The 8,819-nt window shown below is 48.2% G+C and overlaps 1 protein-coding gene across 2 annotated transcripts; it reads right to left on the reverse strand.

Moving 5' to 3' along the window:
* Positions 1–5,728: 5,728 nt before the first annotated feature.
* On the reverse strand, positions 5,729–8,484 carry XG (Xg glycoprotein (Xg blood group)). 2 transcript variants are annotated; one of them, XM_008273213.4, is made up of 7 exons: positions 8,331–8,484; positions 7,733–7,774; positions 7,497–7,520; positions 7,354–7,392; positions 6,840–6,887; positions 6,587–6,703; positions 5,729–5,991 (listed from the first exon to the last, which is right to left on the reverse strand). In XM_008273213.4, the coding sequence occupies exons 1-7, from the start codon at positions 8,389–8,391 to the stop codon at positions 5,975–5,977; spliced, it is 348 nt and encodes a 115-aa protein (XP_008271435.1). In that variant the 5' UTR covers positions 8,392–8,484; the 3' UTR covers positions 5,729–5,974. The 2 variants fall into 2 exon arrangements, with proteins under 2 accessions (XP_008271435.1, XP_069923074.1); XM_070066973.1 differs by lacking the exon at positions 7,497–7,520.
* Between the last annotated feature and the right edge of the window lie 335 nt (positions 8,485–8,819).

Here is an 8,819-nt window from a genome sequence, read left to right on the forward strand (position 1 = left end):
TTTGGATTGGCACAGCTCTGACCATTATGGCAAATTGGGGAGTGAGCCATGGGATGGAAGACTTCTCTCTCTGCCTCTCTTCTTTCTGTGTAACTTTGCCTTTCAAATAAATAAATAAATCATTGAAAAAAAAGAGTAAGCAGGACTATGCAATCAATATGCAGTTGATGAAAACCAGTACTGTGTTCGGGATGGCTACTAGGAAAAATATATGGGTGATGTACCAGGGGGAATGGAAAAGATCTGGCATCATGCAGGAAAAAAGGGGAGCAGTTTATGCATGACATCCTCTGATCTCCTTTTTCTGTCTCATTCTGTACCCCCTCTGTACTAATGTTTCTTTCTTCACCATCATCTTTCTTTCCGATTTTTAGTAACTATCAAATATTTATTAATGTCCATTGTGGACAAAGCATTGTAGCAGGTAAGTAGTATGTACTAAAATGAAGGAGAGAGTCTCAACATATAGTGAGAGAAACTGCAAGATAGTATTAACTCTGATTGTGAAAAAGGGAATAGTGGAGGAAACTGAGCAAAGACAAATAACGGTTAGAATTTCAATGGACAAAATAAGGATGGGTAGCCCCATTGATCAGAATTACAAAAGCAAAGCTCTCGTGTGGTGTGTCTGTGGAGTGGTAGGAATGGAATATGTAGGGAGACCAACTCATCTTAGTATGCCTGAGATTTCCCAGGTTTTAACAGTAGAGGTCCTGCAGCCTGCAAACCTCTCAGTCCTGAGCAGACAGGAATGATGGATCACTCTAAATATGTATGAGACTGTGGAGCTATACATCATACAGAGCAAAGAAATGAAGGAGAAACCAAGGGTCAGTGAAGGTGCCCTACAAAAACTTAGGTTGGTGGCAGATCATAAAGAATACTGAATACCAGCCTAAAAAGTTACGACTTAATATTATTTTAAAGAAGTATTTATTTACTTGAAAGGCAGGAGTTAGGAGGGAGGGAGGGAGGGAGGGAGATAGAGAGAGAGAGAGAGAGAGAGAGAGAGAGAAAGAAAGAAAGAATCTTCCTTCTACTAATTCACTCCTGCAAATGGCCACAATTACCTGGTCTAGGCTAGGTCAAAGCCAGGATCCAGAAACTCCATCTGAGTCTCCTACATGGGTGGCAGGGGCCCAAGCTCTTGATTCATCTTCCTTTGCTTTCTCAGATGCATTAGCAGGGAGCTGGATGGGAAGTGGGGCAGATGGGACTTGAACCAGTGCCCAAATGGGATGCTAGCATCACACAGAACAGCTTCACTCACAGAGCCACAACACTGACTCCTGTAACTTCTCTTTATAGATATTTGAGAATGGAACAGTAGTTTTGAGTAGGGAAGAGATATAATCAAATTATGAGATTATTCTGGTTAAAAAAATAAAAGTCCAAGGCAGATGAAAGTTAAATACTAGTTTGGAGTTAATCACAAAAGTCTATCCAAAAGACAGAAGGCCTTTACAACAGTAGGTTTAATAGGGATGGAGCAGAGGAACCATATTGAATAGAGTGCAGTGATAAAAATCACTGATTCTTGTTGATTTTATAGTGCAAACTGATGAAATCTTTACTTAATATATACTAAATGGATCTTCTGTATATAAAGATAATTGAAAATGAATCTTGATGTGAATGGAATGGGAAAGGGAGCAGGAGATGGGAGGGGTGCAAGTGGGAGGGAAGTTATGGGGGGGGAGCCATTGTAATCCATAAACTGTACTTTGGAAATTTATATTTACTAAATAAAAGTTAAAAAAAGAAATAAACAAATAAATAAAAGAAAAAAATGAAAATCAAACAAGTTAAAAGTTAAGAGATAATATTAATGTACTGAATGTTTCTGTGTATAAAAAAATAGAAGATAGGATAGGATTTTGATTATTTTCATCACAAAGAAATGTTAACTCTTTGAAGATATAGATATGTTTACCTCTATAGAACATAACACAATGTCTACATGTATCAAAACATCATATTACCCCATATATATGTACAATTTATGTACAATATGTACTAGGACTTGGGCCATCTTCCACTGCTTTCCCAGGCCATAGAAGAGAACTGAATCAGAAGTGGAGCAGCCAGGACTAGAACCGGCACCCATATGGGATGCTGGCACTTCAGGCCAGGGTGTTAACCTGCTGCGCCTTCATCTGCTATGCCACTGTGCCAGCCTCCATGTATTTCATATATACAGTTTTAAGCCCACAATGATAATTTCCACCCTCCCTCCTTCCTTTCTTCTTTTTTCTTATAATTTTTTTGTGATAGCGTACTTCCAATTTACTTAATATTATAAAAAGCAATGAAAGGGAAGGAACATTTTCAAGTAGTGAGAGTAGTAACTAATGTTATATGGAATGAATCAAATACTGAGTTAGAGCATTGCATCTGTTCGTTAGTAGCCCATTGAGTCACTTTCTAGTAAGTTCATTTGGAAACAGAAGCTGGAGTTGAGGAATTAACAGGGAGTGTGGAAGCGGAACAAGTTAATGAGAGCAATTATATTTACAATCTTGGAGCAGAGGCAAAGTGGCTTAATCTACTTCCCTTTGGATAAGCATGATTCTCTCTCCACCTCTGCTCATCCTCTTCCTCTACAATTGCCCTGGTTTAGCTCCCTGAGTCACCCTTCCTCCCCAACCTGCCTCTTCTCATGTCCTGCCTTCAGTATGCCCCTGTGTCTCTTCACCCCTTCATTCCCCTCATAGTGATGGCATCATAGATTCTCACAGTTATGCAGATTTGGCCTGCTGTAGCCTTTATTAAGATACAAAATATCCCTGTACTATATTATAGCTGGCCAGACTGAAATTGAATGCAGCCTCAGTGAGGGAATGAACACACTGATTCATGAAGCACCTTGTTCCATCCTAATTGGACAACTCTAGTCACTGACACAGAAAAATCTGTCTTCCTACTCAACTGAACCCAGTCTCCCTTTCACTTTTCCCAGTCCTTGTTCTACCCTCCCCATATCACCAAAAACACTATAATTTTTAAATAAGGTAACACGTCAAGTTTCAGCATTAGTTATTTTCTTTTTTTAAAGATTTATTTTATTTATTTGAAAGAAAAAGTTACAGGGAGAGGTAGAGACAAAGAGAGAGGTCTTCCATCTGCTGGTTCACTCCCCAGATGGCCGCAACGGCCAGAGCTGCACTGATCCAAAGCCAGGAACTTCTTCCTGGTCTCCCACGTGGGTGCAGGGCCCCAAGGACTTGGGCCATCTTCTACTGCTTTCCCAGACCACAACAGAGAGCTGGATAGGAAGTGGAGCAGCCAGGACTAGAACCGGTGCCCACCCATATGGGATATTGGCACTTCTGGCTAGGGCGTTAACCTGCTGATCCACAGTGCTGGCCCCATGCCTTAGTTACTTTCAAGTGGTGCTGAACTATTTTCATATGGACAATTTATGAAAACATGTTAGCAAACCAAATAGTTTTCCTTTAGAATAGGTCCTGAGAGTACCAAAGTTTACATTTAGACACATTTATCTCACTTGCTTTACCCGATTTATATTTAGTGATCACACCTAGATGACTGAAGATGCTGATATTATATCATACCTCTATCTGAATGAAGGTTGAAGTTACAATTGTATCAAATTCTACTCCTTTTACTCAAAGAAAAAATACCTTAGGCCATGGATGCCTAGTCAGCAGTCAGCTACTTGGGACTGCCTCTGAAACAAAAGATTTAGCAGCTGTGAGATGAGTCTCAAGGGTGACTTTAGGCTAGGGACCATGCGCCAGGGACAAGAAATCCACCGGAGATTGCTCACCATTGTTAGGCTTTCATGGGAGAGGACATCCAGAGAGTCCTAAAGAGAATCTGACAGGTGACAGAATAGAGCAATTACTACAAGGAGGCTCCTGTAAGAGCCCATGAAGGGGCAGGGTGGAGAAAAACTGGAGGCCTTGCAAGAGACAATAACCTCATACTCTAAAACCAAAAGCCAATACTGGACGTGCCCAATAGTGAGGCTGTCACTTAAACCAGTCTCAGGGATGAGTAGTCAGGTCCGGAAGTGTCTCAAGAAGGCATCATGTGGATTAATCCATATGCATTCAATAGCATCTGAAGTTACTGGGCCTAGATTCTTGCCTATAAACCCCCAGGCAAAATTAAAACAAGGGGAGCAATTGTCACTTGATAAAAAAAAAAAAAAACTCCACTAGGATTAAAATCTCAACAGTCACAAGCAGTAACAGAAGAACGCTGGTGGCTCACTGAACACACCCAGGGACTCTGACACTCTGGAAAAGAATTTAATGCATATCAGAGCATATGCAGGGAAATAGAGGCAAGAGATCTGTTAGGAGACAGAATTCTGAGATGGGGAGTTAGAGTAGAGGGGCTGGCACTTTTTATAACTCACTTAAGTAACTTGTCCATCCTCTTACTTGTAAACTGGCCAGGCAGTGATGCAGAAAACGATGAGGCATTTTTCTGTAAGTTCACAGACCAAAGAAATAAAGGTAGACAGTTTACCTCCTGGCTGGAACAAGCATAAAAACAGAAGTGTCCTTCAGGTCTTACGTCTCCTGAGTATGAGACATTTCTCAAAACTGTCTTGCTGCCTGTGGCTCCAGGCATGCACTAAAGCCCACAGGGAAGGGAGGAAGGTGAGGGTGGGGTTAGCACATGTCACCCACTCTCACTCAGCCTTCCACACCTGTAGCCTAGGGTTTATATTTGTCAGAATAGCGCATGCAGGGAGTGATCTGTTCCCTTACTGGCGCTGTGCTAGACTGGACCTCTGCCTGGTCAAATATATACTGTAGCTTTGTTCTTATACTTGAGGAATAATAGTTGTTCTATGCCTCTTAACCTTGAGTTTAGACTAATGGGCCTGATTTCAACAATGAGCTTTCATGAAGATAGCCTTAGCAGAGATGTTTGTAAGCTAGAGTGACAGCCCTGGCTACCACCTACATTAGTGACTATGCAGATGAATTTACAAAGCAGCAGAGTGGGGAAATATAGTTCTCCCCAGTAAAACTCCCCTGAGGTAGCTGACAGTGGGGACCCAAAAGAGCAGACTGGGGAAGGAAGGTGGGGGATACCAGAGACCTGCTGAGTCCTGTCTATGTCACGTGGGGACTGCATCTAATGGAAGTCTAGATTGAGAGACTTGTCTGTCTGCAAAGGAGATAGTTAGACTTAACCCAGAACTAATGAACAAAATTTCTGGGAAATACCCACTAATGAGACCAGGAAATAGAGTTTGTCAGAATTATAAAGATTTTACGAGGTATAGAAAGCATTTAGAGAGGCAGAGAGCAAGAGATGGAGATCTTGCCGAGATCTGGGGTAAAGGAAAAACTCACTGAGGCATGGAGGGTGGGATTTCCGGTGGACTTCCAGGTTTTGACTGATAGGTGAAGTGCGCAGGCGCGCTGCAGGGGCCTGGCGGCGGGGTTAGGACATGGCAGCCAGAAATGGAATAAAAAAAAATGGACTTCTGGAACCTTCTACAGTAGAAAAATTTCAGGATAATGGGCAGGGGCCAGACAGGGTGGGGCTTTGTGATGGACAGGCAGCAGTTTGGGGCCCCGTGCACCTGCTGGAGACACAGATGGAGGCCCTGGGGGCCCCGTGCACCTACTGGAGACCTGGATGGAGCCCCTAGAGACCCGGATGGAGCCTCTGGGAGTCTCAGATGGAGCACTGGAGACCTGGATGGAGCCCCTAGAGACCCAGATGGAGCCCTGGTGCCTTTATTTTTAATTATTTTTATTTATTTCAATTCGATGAATGCACTTAAGGGGCCGACAGCTCATCTTGGCAAGAATTAAGTCAAAATCAATGGCAAAAAAAGAAATCTGGATTTTGTGTCTCATCCTACAATTCTGAGCCCACCTAGGGGAATTTTGGGAGCTGCGGTGTTTTTCCGTCACGTGGAACATTGTAGTACTTTCTAAACAAGGCTGCGGGGGCTTCCTTGGCTCCCTCTCCAGGGTCTTCAGGCGCTTGGAGGTTCTAGAAGGGGAAAAATGGGCAGCAAAGCATCATGAGAGTCCTAGAAAAGTTTTAGAAAGTTCCAGAAATATTTATAGAAAGTTCCAGAAACTTCTAAAAAGGTCCAGGATCTCTAGAAAATACTCAGGAACTCTTTTTCTAGAAAATTCCAGAAAGTCATAGAAAATTCCAGAAAATTCTGTAAAGTTCCAGAGAATTCTAGAAGGCCTAAAAGTGCTAGGAAGTTCCAGGAAGTTCTAGAAAGCACCCAAAGATTTTTCTGGAAAAATCCCAGAAAGTTCTAGAAAGTTCCACAAAGTTTGAATCTCAGAACATTCTATGTAGTTCCAGAGAATTCTAGAAATTCCCCAAGAAAGTTCTAGGAAGTTCCAGAGAACTCTAAAATGTTATAGGAAGTTTCAGAAAGTTCTAGGAAATTCCAAAAAATTTCAGAAAGGTCTAGAAAGTTCCAGATTCAGAAGGTTCTAGAAATTTCTAGAAAGTCCAGGAAACTCTAGAAATCGTCCAAGAAGCTCCTTCTAGAAAATTCCAGAAAGTTCTAGAAGGTTTCAGGAAGTTACAGAAAGGGCAGCATTTCACCCATAGGACAACTCACGGCTCCTCCGGAAGCAGCTCCGGGCCCGGGGTGACCGGAAGTAGGAGACCCCAGCCCCCAGCAGGGCCAGCAGCACCAGGGACGCCACGGGGGTCAGCACTCGGGCTACTGTGCTCCCTGGGGGAGGGGGACGGTCAGTCAGAGACCCCTGGGGAGACCAGGATAGAGCCCTGCCCTCCTCCTCCCCCCACCACTGGGGCCAGGGACTGGTCCTGTGAGTGTGGTAGAAGCTTCCAGAAGGCAGCAGCCTTACCTTGGGGGTCGGCGAGGGCGGGATTTCCGTCAGGGCGTGGGTACTGATCTGTGGGGAGGGGACGAGGTTAGGGCCATGGGCAAAAAGTAACTCCATCCGGGTCCCCAGCAGGTGCACAGGGGCCCTGAGTCTGCACCAGGAGCTCCATCCGGGTCTCCAGCAGGTGCACAGGGACCCCCAGGGCTCCATCCTGGTCTCCAGTAGGTGCACAGGACCCCTGGGGGCTCCATCCGGGTCTCCCAGGGGCTCCATCTGGGTCTCCAGAGGTTCCATCCGGGTCCCCAGGGCTTCATCTGGGTCTCCCAGGGCTCCATCCAGGTCTCCCAGAAGCTCCATCCCAGTCCCCAGCAGGTGCACGGGGCTCCCTGGTGCTCCATCCGGGTCCCCAGCAGGCGCACGGGGCCCCCAGGAGCTCCATCCGGGTCCCCAGCAGGTGCAAGGAGGCCCCAGGAGCTACATCCAGGTTCCCAGCAGACGCCCCGCCCCCTTCACCACAGGAATTCTGGAGCCTCACCTGGGCCGGGGTCCACATGTCCGGGTGGGAGGAGGGGACCTGGGTGTGCGGAGACAAAATTCGATTGCATTCCGAGGTCAGAGGGCACAGGAGAAGAAAAATGGGCAGAGAATTGTGGGTAAGGCACTCGAGTTGTTACTCACCTGGGCTCGGACTTGCGCTGGGCTCTAGGGGTGGAAAAAAGACACAAGGGCCATGAGGAGTGACTGACAGCTGTCACTCAGGCCCTGATGGCAAGAAGGGGCAAAGCCAGGGCTCCACTTCCAGTACAAAGCCTACTGGAGGGGTGCCCGCGTTTTATAACCTTCTCAGCTCCCTCCCCCCAGCTCCAGCCAGGTCATGTGGGGTCCGTGGGGAGTCACGTGACCGGAGCACTCACCTGCGGGGTCCAGGGCATCGGCCAGATCGAAGTCGGCTTGGCCTAGGGGGAGGGGAAGGGAGCAGAGTCAGGACCCATGCACCTGCTGGGACCCAGATGGAGCCCTGGGAGACCCGGATGGAGCCCTGTGCACCCGGATGGAGCTCCTGGGAGACCTGGAGTCCTGGGGACCCGGATGGAGCTGTGGGAGACCCAGAGGGTGCCCCTGAGAGACATGGATGGATCCCTGGAGCCCCGGATCCGGGTCTCCCAGAGGCTCCTTCCAGGTCTCCAGCAGGTGCACAGGGACCCCAGGAGCTCCATCCGGGTCTCCCCGGGCTCCATCCGGGTCCTCAGGGCTCCATCTGAGTTCCCCAGGGGCTCCATCCGGGTCTCCAGGGGCTCCATCCGGGTCCCCAGCAGGTGCACAAGTCCCCAAGGAGCTCTACCCGGGTCTTCAGCAGGGGCACAGGTCCCCCAGGAGCCCCATCTGGGTCCGCGGGGGCTCCATCCGGGTCCCCCGGGCGCTCCATCCATGGCTCCAGGTCTCCATCCAGGTCCCCAGGGCTCCTTCCGGGTCTCTCTGCTGGAGCCCCGCCCCCACTGACCCCCGTCTCACCTCGCGGGCCGGGCAGCAGACACAGCAGCACCAGGCACAGGAGACCCCAGCGGCTCGGCATCGCGCGCCCGGGCCTTGGCTAAGGTCCTGGAACGTTCTGGAGCTCTGGGCGGGGGCGTGTGGAACCAGCTGGACCAGTCCAGCCGCTCTGCCCGCCCAGAACGCCCACAATGACCTAGATCCTGCTCTCTCAGGGCCTCCATCCGGGACTCCAGCAAGTGCACAGGGGCCTGAGCTGGCATTGCTGCTCCCACGGGACCCGGATGGAACTCCTGGGGGTGAACCGGAGCCCCGTGCACCTGCTGGAGACCCGGATGGAGCTCCTGGGGGCCCTGAGCATCTGCTGGGGACCGAGATGGAGCTTCTGTACAGGCTCAGGGCCCTGGGCACCTGCTGGAGACCCAGATGGAGCTCTAGGGACCCGGATGGAGCTCCTGGGGGCCCTGTGCACCTGCTAGAGACCCGGATGGAGCTTCTTGGAGAGCCGGA

This window comes from Oryctolagus cuniculus, chromosome X (assembly GCF_964237555.1).
Source record: "Oryctolagus cuniculus chromosome X, mOryCun1.1, whole genome shotgun sequence".
Classification (NCBI taxonomy): domain Eukaryota; kingdom Metazoa; phylum Chordata; class Mammalia; order Lagomorpha; family Leporidae; genus Oryctolagus; species Oryctolagus cuniculus.

Bases quoted from the DNA above. Each gene is read 5' to 3' on its own strand.
- XG (XM_008273213.4), bottom strand. From the start codon at position 8,391: ATGCCGAGCCGCTGGGGTCTCCTGTGCCTGGTGCTGCTGTGTCTGCTG. The intron at 7,521-7,732 runs GTGAGTGCTCCG...TTCCACCCCTAG, and splicing joins CGATGCCCTGGACCCCGCAG to AGCCCAGCGCAAGTCCGAGC. The intron at 6,888-7,353 runs GTGAGGCTCCAG...CCCTCCCCACAG, and splicing joins ACATGTGGACCCCGGCCCAG to ATCAGTACCCACGCCCTGAC.